Source organism: Drosophila subobscura, chromosome O (genome assembly GCF_008121235.1).
Source record: "Drosophila subobscura isolate 14011-0131.10 chromosome O, UCBerk_Dsub_1.0, whole genome shotgun sequence".
NCBI lineage: Eukaryota > Metazoa > Arthropoda > Insecta > Diptera > Drosophilidae > Drosophila > Drosophila subobscura.
This window is the reverse complement of record NC_048533.1, coordinates 7,911,510-7,928,122: the sequence shown is the minus strand read 5'-3', so window position 1 is coordinate 7,928,122 and position 16,613 is coordinate 7,911,510. Positions and strand designations below refer to the sequence as shown.

At 46.7% G+C, this 16,613-nt stretch overlaps 4 protein-coding genes across 11 annotated transcripts in view; 2 read left to right on the top strand and 2 right to left on the bottom strand.

The window, feature by feature from the left end:
- Positions 1-912, top strand: part of LOC117897913 (bumetanide-sensitive sodium-(potassium)-chloride cotransporter) — a 13,555-nt gene extending 12,643 nt beyond the window's left edge. Inside the window, exons 7-9 of the mRNA XM_034806994.1 lie at positions 26-137; positions 194-467; positions 529-912. Coding sequence (XP_034662885.1) covers positions 26-137; positions 194-467; positions 529-645 — 503 coding nt within the window. The 3' untranslated portion in view covers positions 646-912. The remainder of the gene's footprint in view (positions 1-25; positions 138-193; positions 468-528) is intronic.
- LOC117897912 (biotin--protein ligase) overlaps positions 1-16,613 on the bottom strand; it is a 22,199-nt gene extending 5,586 nt beyond the window's left edge. Inside the window, exons 1-12 of one of the 5 annotated variants that reach the window (XR_004649119.1) lie at positions 16,168-16,613; positions 15,768-16,108; positions 15,337-15,493; positions 14,142-15,247; positions 13,931-14,079; positions 12,497-12,653; positions 12,221-12,433; positions 11,974-12,159; positions 11,766-11,915; positions 11,559-11,702; positions 6,317-6,651; positions 5,746-6,263 (exon numbers count right to left, since the gene is read on the bottom strand). Coding sequence is in view for 4 of the 5 variants with exons in the window: in XM_034806990.1 (XP_034662881.1) it covers positions 6,086-6,263; positions 6,317-6,651; positions 11,559-11,702; positions 11,766-11,915; positions 11,974-12,159; positions 12,221-12,433; positions 12,497-12,653; positions 13,931-14,079; positions 14,142-15,247; positions 15,337-15,493; positions 15,768-16,108; positions 16,168-16,309 (3,258 nt within the window). In the remaining variant the exon portion in view is untranslated. Of the gene's footprint in view, positions 1-5,637; positions 6,264-6,316; positions 6,652-11,558; positions 11,703-11,765; positions 11,916-11,973; positions 12,160-12,220; positions 12,434-12,496; positions 12,654-13,930; positions 14,080-14,141; positions 15,248-15,336; positions 15,494-15,767; positions 16,109-16,167 lie in introns of those variants that run through there. The other 4 variants (XM_034806990.1, XM_034806992.1, XM_034806991.1 and 1 more) reach the window with 4 other exon arrangements.
- On the bottom strand, positions 970-4,897 carry LOC117897916 (formin-like protein 20). 4 transcript variants are annotated; one of them, XM_034806997.1, is made up of 7 exons: positions 4,261-4,893; positions 3,481-4,199; positions 3,142-3,259; positions 1,989-2,461; positions 1,370-1,928; positions 1,168-1,297; positions 970-1,108 (listed from the first exon to the last, which is right to left on the bottom strand). In XM_034806997.1, the coding sequence occupies exons 1-7, from the start codon at positions 4,821-4,823 to the stop codon at positions 1,082-1,084; spliced, it is 2,589 nt and encodes an 862-aa protein (XP_034662888.1). In that variant the 5' UTR covers positions 4,824-4,893; the 3' UTR covers positions 970-1,081. The 4 variants fall into 4 exon arrangements, with proteins under 4 accessions (XP_034662888.1, XP_034662887.1, XP_034662890.1 ...); XM_034806996.1 differs by having other exon boundaries at positions 3,142-3,268; positions 4,261-4,892; XM_034806999.1 differs by lacking the exon at positions 970-1,108 and having other exon boundaries at positions 1,205-1,320; positions 3,142-3,268; positions 4,261-4,894.
- LOC117897915 (kinase suppressor of Ras 1) lies at positions 6,910-10,435 on the top strand. The gene has a single exon (XM_034806995.1). It carries the CDS (start codon positions 7,190-7,192, stop codon positions 10,226-10,228), a length of 3,039 nt encoding a protein of 1,012 aa, XP_034662886.1. The 5' UTR covers positions 6,910-7,189; the 3' UTR covers positions 10,229-10,435.

Below are 16,613 nucleotides of genomic sequence, written 5' to 3'. Positions count from 1 at the left end.
TTCCCTTACTAAAATTTCCATGCAGGTCTCACCATTCTGCTGCCGTACATCATCTCCATGCGCTCCCACTGGCAGAACTGCAAGCTGAGGGTATTTACCATGTGCCATGGCAAGGACGAAGAGCAGGAGGAGAAGAGGTAAGATTAGCTTAGACTTTCTTAGGAGCTGCCACTCACCATTCCTTTCTCTGCAGCATGGCCAGCCTGTTGACCAAGTTCCGCATCAAGTTCTCAGAGCTGATCATGCTGAAGGGCGTGTCCGAGCAGCCGCGCACGGAAACAGTGCTCAAGCATCAGCGCCTCATCGAGCCCTTCCGTAGGGGTGCACGCAACGAGTACGGCATCACGGATGAGGAGCTTCAGAGTATGTCCGAGAAGACCAATCGTCAGCTGCGCATCCATGAGCTGGTTGTCAAGCATTCGTCGAATGCCTCCCTGGTGGTCATGTCCCTGCCTATGCCCCGAAAGGTATGACAAACTCAGGGAACCTCCCACATTCTTTGTATATATTTTTACTTTCGCTTTGCAGGAGGCAATCTCTGCGCCGCTGTACATGTCGTGGCTGGAGATGCTCACCTCGGATATGAAATGTCCAGTGGCTCTGGCCCGTGGCAATCAGACACCAGTGCTGACGCTCTACTCCTAGGCTAATTCGCGCGACGCTTCCAGTTCCGAGTACAACTTAGTATTATTAGCGTTTAGGCGTTCCCCCATGTAGTTCCACACGTAGACAAGAGCACACAGAACAGGCTCTGAATACTCTACTCAAGTACTTTTTATATGAAGCGAACACCCTAAACACCCTTGACGATAGTCCCTAGTGAAAACGGTGTGAAATATACATTTATATGTCTCTGTTTCACACAACGTAGCTTTAAGTTAATTACGAACTATTCAGAGTAAATCAGAAAACATAAACATTATAATTAATGTACATTAACTGCATTTTGTTTAATTTAAACAAGTTTAATTCAAAGTCAGTGAACCGTAAAGCCAATGCAGAGAATGGGTTATAGTTTACTTTTTGTTTCTAAACATATGTGGGGTGCTGCGTAATGGTTGGGGGGCTCACTGGCTGGACTCTAGTAATATGCACGCCGTGGATTATTCTTCAAGAGAAATTTAAAAGCTTAGTGGGACATATGTACACATAGCAATGCACACTCACCAGTGGATTGGGTCGAAAGCGATAGGCCAACATCATTCGCTTCCTATATGCATCATATTCATTATCGCAATCCTCTGGCGCGGCAGCACTGCTGACACCAAGTCCCTGATTGCCATCACGCTGCGGTGCCCTGTTCACAGGAAGAAACCACAACTTATGTTTCGTTAAATCAAAAGAGTTCCCATCGTTCAGCCTCACTCACTTGTTCACGGGATCTACAATACCGGCACCATCCTGGCCCAGACCTTGGCCCTCCTTCCAGCCCAGTTTCTGTAGCATTTGAAAACCAATATTGTCCTCCTTGAGCTTGTACTCCTTGTAGTCGCTAAGATCTGGCTGCCTGTTGTTCTTCTTGGCCTCATATTGTTCCATGAACTTCTTGAGCTCCTCGGGCGGCAGGAAATCACCAATATGATGCTTGCCCTCGCTCTGTTTGGTCAAAGCGTTTGCCCACAGCGAGGTGGCCTCCATTTCGGCATTACGCAGCTTGTGCTCCCATGTGCCACCCTCAATGTCCTCATCGGAGTCGTATTCATATTTGAATTTTCCGCCACGTGCCAGGCGATCGATTTCCTGACGCTTGCGCATCATGTCCTGATACAACAGATTGACCTTGTAGTGTTCCTCGCACTGCTTCCACTGCTCATCGGTGAGCTGGGTGGAGCCATAGTTAAGGCGGGCATACTGCAGCAGGGCGGGATCTGTGCGCGTAATGGTGGACAGCAAGGGTTTGTTCTGATTGGCAAAGGTGCCCGAGGAGCCTATAAAGAGGTTCGATTAGAGAGGAATTCATGAATTCATGATAATGTTTGAAAACTCACTTGAGCATGGCAGCAGCTGTTCCTTTTCGCCCCAGCGACTCTTGCGCTCGCGCTTCCTCCGCTGCCGCTGAGACTCCTTGTCCTCGGTGTCATCTAGTTCCTCACCATCGATTCCGGCGGCTGCCGCCTCCTCACGCTCGCGACGCTCCTCGTCGCTCAGCTCATTGCGGCACTCGATGCGTCGCTTGATGTTGTCTCGATTGCGATCCATCATCCCACGCATATACTCATCATCCGAATCAAAATCCGCACTGATGGCCGACTCGGGGTCGTATTTATCCGCCGCCGAGTTGCTATTGTGCTCTTCCTGGTGTGGTGGCTGCTGCTGCTGCTCCTCCTTCTGCTGATTATGCTCCCTGCTCAGCTGCTGTTGCTGTTCCCGCTCCCGTTGTCGCTCAATGCGCTGCCGCTCGTAGTCAAGGAGTTGGGATCGATAGCTTCGATACTGCTCGCAGTTCTTATCATAAAGAAACCTATTATCAAAATTCAAAAGAAGTGAAACATATAATGAAAAGTGCTCAATGCTAATCACGTGTTCGAAAGACATTATATGAATAACTGTTTTTTGGTTTGAGGCGGCGCCCATTGAGATCAGGAATGCTTTCTTTCAGAGCATTCCCACGTGCCAGCTGTTCCTCCAGATTACAGACGATGATCGAGTACGAGGGACGAGTACGAGGGTTACAGAGTGCTTTTCGACGAGTCCATGCAAACATACTCCCTACCACCTACACATCCTACAGTCTGTCCCGTAAGTCAGGTCAATGTCTCATGAGCCGCAAGCAACAAACAACAAAAATCTGCATCTTGTTTGAAAATTAATACGAAATATTATTGATTTAATTCTTTAGAAATATTTGTGGAACATTTGTGCTTTGGCCTTGCAAATTTTCTTATGGCAATTGAATTGATTAATTAAATTCTCTAAATTTAAACTCAAATAACTAAAGAATTCTGTTCAATTCTGCTAAAAAGAGGTAGTAGCAATACAATATACAAGCAATTACTTTTATAATTAATTTATCTAGAAGCTAAGAGCTGTCCGTTTGTCTGTTTCTATACCCTCCCACCCGAAAGTGTCCTTCAACTGCTGTCTGCGTGGTCTGTCTTTGGTCTGCGCGTTTCGGTAATAAAATGTACAGGTCTCATTTACCACAAAGCCGGATGCAATTCGCTTCTATGCAAACGTATTTTATCTTCATAATCTTCACCATTATCCGCGACCAGTGCGATTAGGTTTTCTAAGCACGTTGGCAATTGTATGCACGTTTCTGAAAAAACTACATAAATTGCTTTAAAATCGTGCTCAAACGATTCGTAAAATATATATAATGTAAATAATAAATTAAATGAAAGGGATGTCTGGATGTGGATATGGATATGGATGGTTGGATGATGGGTGGGCTGGGAGTTTTGAGTATGGAAGGAGGAGTGGCTGTGGCTGTGGCAGAACAGAACAGACAGCAAAAATTGCTACAATAACACTACACACCTTGCGGCAGTGGCCTTGGTGGTGGCTCTACAACCACTGGATGTGGGTGCTGCTGAAGTTGTTGGTGTGGCTGAGGCGGCGTTGCAACTGGTCCTCCATGCTGCAACTGATGCTGTTCCAATTCCAAGTCCAGCTCCAATGGTGGCGGAGGAGGCGGTGGGTGAGAATTAACTGCCGCAGCAGCCACCATATGTTCCGGCAGGAGGCCAAGCTGCTCCGGCGGCTGTCCACCGACGGTGGGTATTTGTATGGCTTCTAGATTCACTTGAGGCTTTGGTATCGCATTCAAGTCAAAGTCCTTCGGCGGCGGAATGGCATTCAGTTGCATGCTCTCAACTGGCCCCGGTCCAAGTTGCATGAAAATTTGACCCATATTGGCCAGAGCCATGGGCATCTGGGGGGGTGGAGGTGGCGGCGGTGGTGCAACGGCAGCTGGATGCAGCTGCATGGGCAGATGCCCATGGAAGAAGGTTGGCATTTGCATGGTCTGCATTTGCGGTGGTCCCTGTTGCATCAGTGGCTGATTGAATGGATTGAATGGTGGTGGCGGCGGTGCCGACACTGCCATGCTAAACGCCAGATGACTGCTTGCCGAGCTGGTCACAGTAATGCTGCAGGGCATGGAGGTAGCAATGCTCCCAGCGGAACTGCTGATTGCAATGGGCATTGAGTCCATCTGTGGAGTGTTGTCCTCGCCACCCGAGTTATTGTCATCATTGCTGCAAGTCAAGGGTAACTCTTACATAAAGGAAGCTCGTGGGCATTTGCTGTGTTACTCACCTGAGCGCTGGATTGGTTATCATAATGGGTGCCGGGGGTTTCTCATGTTTCTCGAGAATTTTCTTAAAGTTCTCCAAAAACGAACCGTCATTGCAGAACGTGTTCTGCACTTTGGGTGGCGGCTGCTCCACACTGGGCTGTGGCAGCTGCTGGCGCTTCAGGCCAAATGAGATTTTACCAGTCTTGCTCGTGAAGCTGTTAAGCGTACTCTTGGTCGTAGTCGCGTCATCAGCTTTGCCCTTTCCAGCTGCCGTCTCGCTGCTCCCCGCCTCCAGGCCATTGCCCTCATCAATTGGGGCAGCTGCGCTGGAGGACAGTGTTATGTCCACCGGTAGCGGGGGCTCTTCCTCCACCTCTTCTTCGTCTGCAACGGGGGGTGTCTTCAGAGGAGGTGCTTCTGTGGTCTTGAGTTGCGCCTGCAAATTTTGTGCTGCAGCCACCGCCTTGGCCAATTGGGCTGTGCGTTGCTTCTCGAGTATTTCCTGGCGCTTCTTCGCTATTATCTCCTCCTGCTTGGACATTTGAGCAAATCGATCGACTCGGGGGTGATTGCGTTGAGCCATATTTTCTGTTTTTTATTTTCGGTCGACAATTTCCAATTTTTTTCCTGTTTTTTCGATAAGGCCAGTGTGACCGCAGAATTATCGATGAAATATACCGAGAAGGCCTCGAAAATATTCCGAAATATACTTTTTCATTTTCAAAATATACCGAGAATCTAAAATCATTTTCCTCGATTTTGATGTTCTATTTGATTTTGCTATCTTGCAAGGACTTTTATCACTGAAACAATAACTTAATCCGTTTGAAGAATCAATTTGGCTTTTGATAAATACTCTTATTTATTGGATTGTATACCTTATTACCTTACATTTTACAAAAATGTATTTTAATTTTACATACTATCATACAAACGAATCATTTCCATTGATTTCATAATATTAATTTCATTCTATTTCTAGTGTTCGTTCGGCAAACAACTCGTTTTTGAGTTCAAAATTTTCAGTAACTTTTTTATAATATTCAACACAAAACTGAAGTACCTGGTCAATGCGGACTCATCTCTGCGACCAACCAATTTCGCAGTAGCGATTAAATATCAAAAAAAAAAAATAATATTAATTTTCCCTAGGATAGCAGATGGGTCGATCATTTCCATTTTTGTTCGCCTACCTTAAGACGTTTTTCAGCACTAGTGTCGATACACAAATCTATTATTTCTATCGAGGCGCGTCCACCACTGAAATCAATGTATCGATATTTCTATCGAGCCCTCTTTCTTACGATGAGCCCGGTTAATTTAAACTGGATTGTAATTAATCAAATGAATGAAATTATATGTAGAAATTATATTAATGAATTAACCAACTCCCCTGCTTGGATTGAAACACACAGAGGAACCTTCCACTGCGATGAGGTTTTATTAAATTCAATTTTCAAAATTCCATGACAACTAACAATGGTTTTGAATGGGGTTAGACATACGATATTATTCAAATACATTTGGATATATAGCAAACCTGTGTATATTTTGAATACAACAACACCAATTAGTCGAAACTTTCTAGCAACACATTTATGTATCTTTGGCAGTGTTCAAAGTAATGGAACAATTCATATATGCTTTTTAAATATATATCATCAAAGTTTTAGCTTGGACAAATTCGGTTAAGTCACTTTAGGAGAAACACTTTGTAAATAGTAGTACTAAATCTGAATAAATTGACCTAAATGCGCCTAAAAATACAAATTGTTAATAGCTCGAGTATATGTTTGGTATGTGGGGGGTACGAGGAATAAGTAATCCAATTCTTCTTCCATTTATCTAGTGGTACTTAGGTACTATCAATCCTTTTAGCATATCAAAGCTATTTCCATCCGGTTGTACAGTTTCGATGGTACCAGTGGGTAGTTTCACCTTCAAGAAGCCAAAGTCGTCGATTCCAATTATTTCGGCATCTTTCTCCTGTTCGTTCTGAACGCAAATCTTGACGGTTTGTCCGCTGCAAAGAAGAGTGTTTCTTAGGCATGCTTTTATAAGAAATGATGAACTTACCTATGCAGCCATATGGAGTAGTATAAGGCATAAAAACTCTCAAAATCTCCATTCTGTATTTCAGCTAAGAGTCTTTCGATTTCATTAAATATCATGGCTATGAATTGCTCATATTTCAGCAAAGGTAGTTTGTTCAGGGACGCCTCAGTGTTATTATGCTCCCGTATCATATCGTTAATGCAGAGGGTGGGCTTTGAATTGTTTAAATTGATTCCGCTGCCGATATTAACAATGGCCTGGGAGCCCAACAAAGTGGTGTTGACCACCAGTCCACCAATTTTATTGCTTCCATGTGCATAAATATCATTTGGCCATTTAAGAGATATGTCGAGTACCTGTAAAAACACACACAATTACAAATAAGATAATGTATGTATGCCAGATTGTTCGATTTAATTGCAAACAGTTTTCCACTTCAGATCTAATTTTTTACACAATATGTAGCAAGTGTGTAGTTACCAGAATGTGGATATTGGTATATTATGGAGTATTTTATGCTCGTGTTTGACACTATCATGGTGAATATCAAAATTGATGAGTGGTATATGTCAGTATATTTCTTGTGTTCGGACGGTATATTTTCTCGACAAATCCGCAGTCACACTGTGGTGTAGAGAAATTTCGTGAGCGCAGCAACAACAGCAGAAACTATAAAAATTATCGCATTTTTCGCATAGGCAATGGTGTCTAGAGCTGCGGGCGTGTGAGTGTGAGCGCCGGAACAACGACAACGAACCAGAAGGTTGACAAAAACGCTACAGAATGTGGAGCAAAGCTTCAGAAAATCGTGCCATCATCCAATCTCAGTGAGTGCGCGTCTGAAAAAATCAATCGGCGAGTTTTGTTGCAGGGCGGCCGTAGGACAACAACAAAATGAGCAGCGCCGCCCAGCTGACGACGTCGGGAGTCAGCAACAACAATGCCACTGACTCCAGCTCGAATGCCAATGCCAACGAGTCCGGGTCCAGCGACAGCAACCTAATCATTATTCAGGACATGATTGATCTCTCGGCCAACCATTTGGAGGGTCTGCGCACCCAGTGCGCCACCAGTTCGATGCTGACGCAACAGGAGATACGCTGCCTGGAGTCCAAGCTGGTGCGCTACTTCTCCGAGCTGCTGCTGACCAAGATACGGCTCAACGAACGCATCCCGGCCAACGGGCTCCTGCCCCATGCCACGGGCAACGAGCTGAAGCAATGGCTGCGCGTGGTTGGCCTCAGCCAGGAGTCGCTGAGTGTGTGTCTGACCAGGCTGACGACCCTGGAGCAGACGCTGCAGCTCAGCGATGAGGAGCTCAAGCATATGCTGGCCGAGAACCCCAACCAGCGGGAGGAGGAGCTGCGTCGCCTGACCAGGGCCATGCAGAATCTCCGCAAGTGCATGGACACGCTGGAGGCCAATACGGCCAGCAACAATGACCCGGAGCAATGGCACTGGGACTCCTGGGACCGACCCATACACGTCCATAGGGGTAGTGTGGGGAATATTGGCTTGGGCCTGGGCCTGAACACCGCCTCCCCGCGGGCCCATCACCGACAGCATGGCCCTAAGGGGAAGAGTGGCGGCAACGCCCCCTCCAACTCGCGCAGTGGCCGCCAATCGCCCACATCGATGGCAGCGACGGCAACGGAGGATATGACTGGCAGCACGCAGGGTTCCCAAATGACTCTAACGCTGACGCCGTCGCCGCCCAACTCTCCCTTCACACCCTCCAGTGGGACGGCAGTGAGCAGCAGTCTGAATGGCACACCGCAGAGGAGTCGCGGCAGTGGCACCCCACCGCCAGCCAGGAAGCACAAGACGACGCTGTTCAATCAGGCGGCGGGGGATGGCGAGCCGCCGGCGCCTCCGCGCAACCGACTGCCCACAGACCCCAGTCCGGATAGCCACAGTTCGGCCAGTTCGGAAATATTTGGCGAGAACAGCAATAGCAATCCATTGGCTTCCATTGGGAACTCATCGAATGTCCTGCTGGTGCCCAGCTCCCCCAGCGTGGGCCCCGTCGGGATGGGACACACCATTAAGCATCGGTTTACGAAAGTGCTTGGGTTCATGGCCACCTGCACACTGTGCCAAAAACAGGTCTTCTCCAGGTGTCTCAAGTGCACCTACTGCAAGTTCATTTGCCACAAAAGCTGTGCCCCCCACGTGCCACCCTCGTGCGGCCTGCCACCCGAATATGTGGAAGAGTTTCGTCACATCAAGGAGCAGCAGGGCGGCTACTCCACCCTGCCGCATATGCATGGCTCGAGCAAGGGATCGCCCCTGGTGAAGAAGAGCACCCTGCACAAGCCACTGCAGCAGCATCATGGCGACAGCAGTTCGCCCAGTTCCAGCTGCACCAACTCCACGCCCAGCAGTCCGGCTCTGTTCAATCAGCGCGAACGGGAAAGGGAGCATCAGGACCAGGCTGGCAGCTATGGCGGCTCTTCGGCCGGAGGCGGCAGCAGTTCCAGTGCCAATCTCCTGCTTACGCCCTCCCTAACCAAGCACCATCAGCAGCAGAGTCAATTCAACTTCCCCAACGTGACCATCACTAGCAGCAGCGGTGCTGGCAGCGGCGGAAACGGCGGCAGTGCCTCGCACAATGTGCAAACTCTCATCTCTAACGAGAATCTGTCGGAGTACCAGGCGGCTCCCCCTTCGGTGGCAAACAGCATGAACGGAGGGGGATTAATTGACAGCCTGGTGAACAGCTCCAATGGTCACATCAGCTCGCTCATCAACAGCCAAGTGTCGAACGTGTCGAATGCCTCAAATGCCACAAGCAGCCTCGTGAACTCCACGACCACAAGCACTACGAGCAGCTTCTTTCCACGCAAACTGAGCACAGCGGGCGTCGACAAGCGGACGCCCTTCACCAGCGAGTACACGGACACCCACAAGTCGAACGACAGCGATAAGACCGTGTCGCTGACGGGCAGTGCCAGCACAGACTCGGATCGGACACCTGTGCGCCTGGACTCCACGGAGGATGGGGACTCGGGCCAGTGGCGACAGAACTCCATTTCACTCAAGGAGTGGGACATACCCTATGGCGATCTGCGGCTGTTGGAGCGAATTGGACAGGGACGCTTTGGCACCGTGCATCGAGCACTGTGGCACGGCGATGTGGCGGTGAAGCTGCTCAACGAGGACTACCTGCAGGACGAGCATATGCTGGAGACGTTTCGCAACGAGGTGGCCAACTTCAAGAAGACGCGACACGAGAATCTGGTGCTCTTCATGGGCGCCTGCATGAATCCGCCGTACCTGGCCATTGTCACATCGCTGTGCAAGGGCAACACCCTCTTCACGTACATCCATCAGCGGCGTGAGAAGTTCGCCATGAATCGGACGCTGGTGATTGCCCAGCAAATCGCTCAGGGCATGGGCTATCTGCACGCACGGGACATCATACACAAGGATCTGCGCACCAAGAACATATTCATTGAGAACGGCAAGGTGATCATCACGGACTTTGGCCTGTTCAGCTCCACCAAACTGCTGTACTGTGATATAGGCTTAGGAGTACCCCACAACTGGTTGTGCTACTTGGCCCCGGAGCTGATACGCGCCCTCATGCCCGAGAAGCCCAAGGGCGAGTGCCTGCAGTTCACCTACTACTCGGACGTGTACTCGTTCGGCACCGTCTGGTATGAGCTGATTTGCGGCGAGTTTACGTTCAAGGACCAGCCGGCCGAATCGATTATCTGGCAGGTGGGACGCGGCATGAAGCAGTCGCTGGCCAATCTCCAGTCCGGCCGCGAGGTCAAGGATCTCCTAATGCTGTGCTGGGCCTACGAGAAGGAGCAACGGCCCCGGTTTGCCCAACTCCTGTACAAGCTGGAGCAATTGCCGAAGAAGCGACTGGCAAGGAGTCCCTCGCATCCCGTCAATCTTTCCCGCTCCGCGGAGTCTGTCTTCTGAGGTGCACCAACAACAGCTGCTTGGGCTCTATTAACTATTAACTATTACAAATTGCAACTACTACGAGTATCTAGTACAATGTTCAATGTAAGCTGATGCTGCTGCTGCTGCTGCTGTATAAAACCAATGTCAAATGTCTGTCTCGCCCACTCCTTTGCGTGAATGTATCCTCCTCTATACAAGGACTCCTCCACTCTTAAACAAGTTCAAATATATGCAAAAATGTGTAAATACTTCCTAAAACTCAAAAACATTTAAATATCAACAAACAATGATTATAGCAAAAACGATTTTAAAATTTAAAAAATTATATCCTAAATATTGAATGCAGAACAGAGAGAAGAGAAGAAAAGCAGGAAAATCACACAAATGTTAACTTTGAAAAAGACAAACCACGTTCAAAATGTTTAAACTGGAGAATATATAAATATATATATGGTAGGATCTAAAGTATGTAAATCGAAAGAGGAGAGCACTACTGTGTGGCAAAAAATATCTAAATGTAAAATGTTGAAATCAGGTGAGCAATTTCTAAATTGTTAATTATGTGTAAGCAAAGCTATATTCTATCTAACTCTATGAATACATCTATGATGATATAAGTACATATTTGTGTGTATGTATGTGTATATACAAGCATATGTATATGAGAGATACTAGTATTTAAATCAAATATTGTGCAGAAATGTTATGTAAATAGCAAAAAGGGAGTTTAAATGCAAAATTAAGCATAAATGTCAAATAAACTTATCACTACAACCAAACTATAATCAAAGAGTTTGTGTATCTTCTGAAGTCTAAAGTGGAACAGTTAGATATTTATTTAATTTAGAATTGGGGCAGCACACAAGAACTGCCTGAACTTGTACTTTAATTAGGAACGGCCTCAGCCCACACAGACATTTGGCGCCTCTTTATCTCTCAGCCCCCAAGCAGCTCTTTCCTTATTTAGCCTATAATATTTAACAGCCTATAAAAATGGTACCATCGAAGGGACATCTTGTCGAGAGAAATTCTAGGAATATTATGAAATTTAGGGCTTCATTTTGCATGTGATGAATGAACTTCGTTCGAGATAAATTCTCCGACAACCCGGGCTGGACAAGGGAAAAGTGGAAAAAAGAGAAGAGGAGAACGCAGAAGCTAATACTTATACAAGCTCTGGCCTAAGAATCCAATACAAAAGACTCTGCCCTGGGACAACTGCATAGCGAGGTACATTGATGCTAGATAAACACTTTTTGTTTGCTATTGTTGAACTCAATTTGTTTTTACCAAATTCAAAAAACTTGCCCAAAGGTACTATAAAATATATTTATGTATCACTCACCCCGTATATTGGATGACTCCTTAGGGTATTGACAATGGCAGCTCCAATTAGATGCTGGATCAGAGGCAAACGAGAGCCCAATGGCGAATCCATGGCTATGTGGAGTTGCAGGGAGAACATGGCACAACCCAAAGGACTAAGCCACTAAAAAGAAAACATTAACAATCAGTCATGGTGCAACTATTTAGAAAGCTAAAATATTCGCACCTGATTATTGCTGCGACCAACGCCGGCAGTCTGTTCAAGCGGCAGCACGGCCAAGCCGTTGATGAGCTCCAGATTATTGATCACATGCATGGAACTGCTGACGACAGGCGCATAGATGACCAGACGACCAATGTCCTCCGTTTGCAGATGCTATAGGAAATAATTATAAGATTAAAACTAGCTCAAATAATGCACACATTTGACGCACATCAAAGTAATCAACGGTGGAGAAATCATCTGGACAGGAATGTATAAGAATGGGCAGGACATTGTTGTTGGCCGTGGGCGGCTTATCATCCTTGCCACAGAATTTCATAGTCAAATTGGGTGTGGCTATGACATTATCGGGGCCACTGCAGCGCAGGCGCAACTTGTCGAGGAGTTCAAATTTGGACTAAAAGAAAGGTACAAGATTTTTAGAGTAATCAAAGGAAAAGCCCGTACAACTTTCGTACCTCATGGCGTCCCAGGAAATAGGCGTGCTTGTATACCACGCCTGGCTGGGACTGGCCTGCTCCTACTCCTTCATCTGCCTTAACGACCTGCACATCCAAGTATTTGCTCAAGAGATCCGCAAAGATCTCCAGGCGAGTGCGCTCGTATTGCTTTAAGATGGAATATTTGGCCTCATCCGCCTCAAACTCGCTGGGATTTGTCTCCAAATGAATCTGTTGGTAGAGGAAATGATTTAATTTACAGAAATCAAGAGAAAGATGTGAGTATAATTATACCTGCGAGAAGACGGCCTTGCCTCCGCTCTTCAGGCTATTGGCCAGCAATAGACTGGGCGTGTTCCAGGTCTCCTCAGTGCCCAGCACTTGGACATCCAATTTGTGGCTGTGGCCGGCCAGATCTTTCAGTTCCATGGACCTTGGACATACTAGAGCTCTGAGCAGCGTTTCGTTTTTTTTGTTTTTTTTTTTTGTTTTATGGTTTTCGGTTTATGTTTTTTTGTTGTATTTTATTTTGGTTAATGGTAGGTAGGATTATAATAGTGATAGCACACAGATATAGGAAGCACACACAGAGATGGAGAATGGGCAAGGACAGGAAGAGAGAAGAGATCGATCACACAGGCACGCAGAAAGAATATAGAAGGGAAAGGGAAATTTCAAGCAGTAACAAATAAAAGAATCCAATTTAAAAACGACATTTTTGTATGTTAATTCATTCATAGATTTTGGAGGAAAGTTAAGATAAAATATTATTAGAAGAGATTCGTTTGAATAGGAGCAATTTCAACAGGAAAATACGATTATGAAATGATGATCAGAAAATAAGCCAAATACATATAGATTTGAAGCCAATTTGAGCCATGAAAACATTTGAGAAACAATATATAAGAATTGGAATTAGTTAGAAATGTTTTAGTTTTAGCAGGATTACTTCATATCAATTCTTCTAGAGATTCTTCGCAAATTAGAATTTATGGAAGATTGGAATAGTTTTAATTTTCTTTGGACCAAACAGCACTATGGGTGAAAATTCGTTGCTTCAATTTCTGGCATTTAAAAAAATAGTTGTAAAATTGAATACTTATTTTTAATTTTAAAAATGTATTTTCATTTTTATTTTTGCAATTAACTCTGCAGGTTTTTTAAAGCTTGTTTAAAGTTGCATTTTAATTTCATTGTTTAAATGTTTAAGTTGGCTTCTAAAACCCACATCAAATTTATTTATAAATCTGTATTAAGGATCTTGACTGCCTGTTTCCATAATTGAATTTTATTGCACATAAAGTTATACTCAAAACGCAAGTAGGAACATTTTAGTTTGACTTTGACCAATAATAAAACCATGTTTAGTCCGTAAACAATCCGTAAAAATTATATGCAAAGACCTACAGTCAAAATTCAATATAAAACCAAAAATACTTTTACAAAATCTGAACAAATTGTACAAAAAATTGAGCATTTTCCACCATAGTGCACTGTGGCCGCATTGGGGGATTTCCCCTTTTAATAGTGCGCCTGCGATTATGCAGTAGAAAAGCAAGTTGCCTTAGATTTTCGGGTGTATAAAACATGCAATAAAGTAGAGGATATTTTATATATGCTCTTTGGTTATGGATATTAGTTGTACTTTTGCTACAAGTTGAGAGGTCTTCAGTCTGCATGGGGATTAGCTTTCTTTTCAGTGTATGTCATGGCAACAGCACTACTTACGGTCTACGGGAATGCGACTTGGTCGACTCTTCGCTGTCTGTGGAAAAGTGCTTCTTCACTGGCGATGGCTGATAGCAGAAGATATGATGCATCATCTTGACCCGCTGCCACTTGTCATAGGAGAATTGTACCAACTCGTGCTCACGAACCTGCCATAACAAACAAATGAATTACAACATTCAACACTCAATAGAGTACTTCAAAATGTCACCTCTGCTGTGCGATAGTTGGGCAGAATAAAGTGTAGTATATCCGAGCAGAGGCTCAGCACCTTGCCGCCATGCAGAAAGTAATCCACGAGTATCTGTCCAATCCCGGGCGACACCGAGCCGCACACCACCAGCAGCGCTGTCTGCTCCGTCCAATGCTTTTGGGCTGCCTGCTGCGGCATTAGCGGATAAATGGTGTAGACATTCCGCTCGAGCAGCTGCTGCAGCGTGGCCAGCGTAGAGTCCCTGGCACTGGCACTGTCCGAGTAGACCAATACATTCAGAGGCTTGCTCTCCTGCAGGCTATCCTTATTGCGCCGCAACACGGGACGTGCAGCTGGAGTGTAAGCTGGCGGTGAAATGGGTTGCACCACCTCAAAAGTCTTCACAGGCTTCACGGCCTCCACAGTAATGGATGGCTGAGTGGCATCCACAGCAATGGCTGATGGCTTCACTGCCTCAACGTGCTTGCTGGGTGTACTTGAAACCGCTTTAGCCGGAGTCCCATCCACGGATGTCTTCTGAATCTGAGCTGCCTGTGCAGCGGCCAGCTTCTCCAGCTCGCTTTGGGGGTTGGCTGCCTGCGAGGCTTCACCTTTGGTTGGAGTTGCTTTGGCTTCGCTTTTGGCTGGCGTGGATTTGTCCTCGCTTTTAGCTGGAGTGGACTTATCTGCGCTTTTAGCGGGAGTTGACTGGGCTTCGCTTTTAGCCGAAGATAGTTTAGAATCGTTTTTAATTGGAGTGATCTTGGCGGCCTCGATCTTGGCAAATGATGCCTCACTCTTGGCGGGACTCGAGGCTCCCCTGGCCGGGGACAAAGCCGCTGCCTTATTGGGCGTGGGTTCCACCACAGCGACGGCCTTGGGCATTACGGGCGGCTCTGGTGTCTGGGCAAGGAGATCTGGCTTTATGAGTCCCGTCTTGCCCTCGGTGCGATTCTTTTGGTACTCAAACTCAGTGGCCTGATGGGCCAGCACACTGACAGCACGCAAATCCTCCAAGTGCTTCTTCCAGCCCTCCTTGTCCAGGTCAGCGGTGGTGCGAGACTGCCGCTTCAGATGCTTTGCCAACAGCTCAAATGGCTGTGGATCGCCGGAACGCAAGACAGCTGCAAGCATTGAGAGAACCATACATTAGAAAAGAGTTAGATGGGGCATTTGGGAGTGTGAATGATGATGATTTCAGTTTTCCGCTTACACTCAATCCTCATCAGGGGTAGGTCATCGTTTATGCATAAATTATTTCGTAAAAAAGTCGCTATCAACAGTTGGGTAAAGTGCTCCACATCGGTCTCGACGAGCACCGCCAGGTGGGAGTCTATTTTCCAAGCAATTAGCTTACCATAATCTTCCAGCTGATGAGCGCCAATGCCATGGAACGGGTCACAGGTCGCAGTTCGCAGGTCATGCAAGCAAAAGAATGAAAGATGAAAAATAACAGAGAATATTTTTGTATGACGCCAGCTCTTTGTATCGATTTAACTAGTTCAGGCATGGGTTATGCATGTACATCCTAATCACATTACCGCACGCACTGCCACCACCCACCACGACCAGAAGGGTCGTGGCCATTAAAATGTTTAGTTTATGGTTGGCAAAACCGAAAGAGAGGATACCCTATCGACCTACCCGCACGGCCATGGTGTCCAGGGTGCTCTCCTTTTGGCCCGGCTCCACCTGTGCCTCCAAGAGCAGCTGCATGTGCTGCTCCTTGTCCGTTGAGAGTGTCACTCGCTGCTTGGGAGGCGGCTGCGACGACTCCGTTGGCGTGGTCACCGGCGTCAAGATGTCGGCTGCATAGGCAAACGGCAGCAGAGCCGGAGCCGCCGGAAAGCTTATCCACGGCGCGATCTGAAGCGTCTGGCGAGGGCGCAGGCAGCAGCCGTGCTGGTTTCCATGCAACCACAAAATGTCCGTGACCTTGGCCGCATTACGATTGCCGCACAGCTCGGAGCTGGCATACGAGGGATCTGCACAGGGAGCAATATTGGGAATTAGCTAATAAAAATCATCGTCATCCGATTCTCACCAAAGCCATCGTCGCTGCCCGGTGGCAGGGCATAGAAAGCAACGCTCGAGGGCTGTGCCAGGTGCTCGGCGATTTTGTTGCAGACCTTCTGGATGCGCCAGGATTGCAGGACGGTGGCACTCACGTAATACAGGGTCAACATTTTATGGTTTATCGTAGCTATGCTCTCTATGCCATTTGACAGTGAAAATCAATGTGCGGTTTCGTAATTTCCTTCAGCAAAGAAGCAGCAAAAGGCAGCGGTTGCTATGTCCACGGCCCCAAGGAAGTGTTCTACAGCGAAATTGACACACTTTTTGCACTCCTTTGCTCCCACTGACATTTATTGTTGATTACTGCATTCCACTTCCACACAAAACACATACACCCCCATGTATTTGGGAGCTTTATCTCTCCGCACGAACAAATTTTGTTTGGGTTGAGGGCCAAGAAAGCGCGGCAGACGT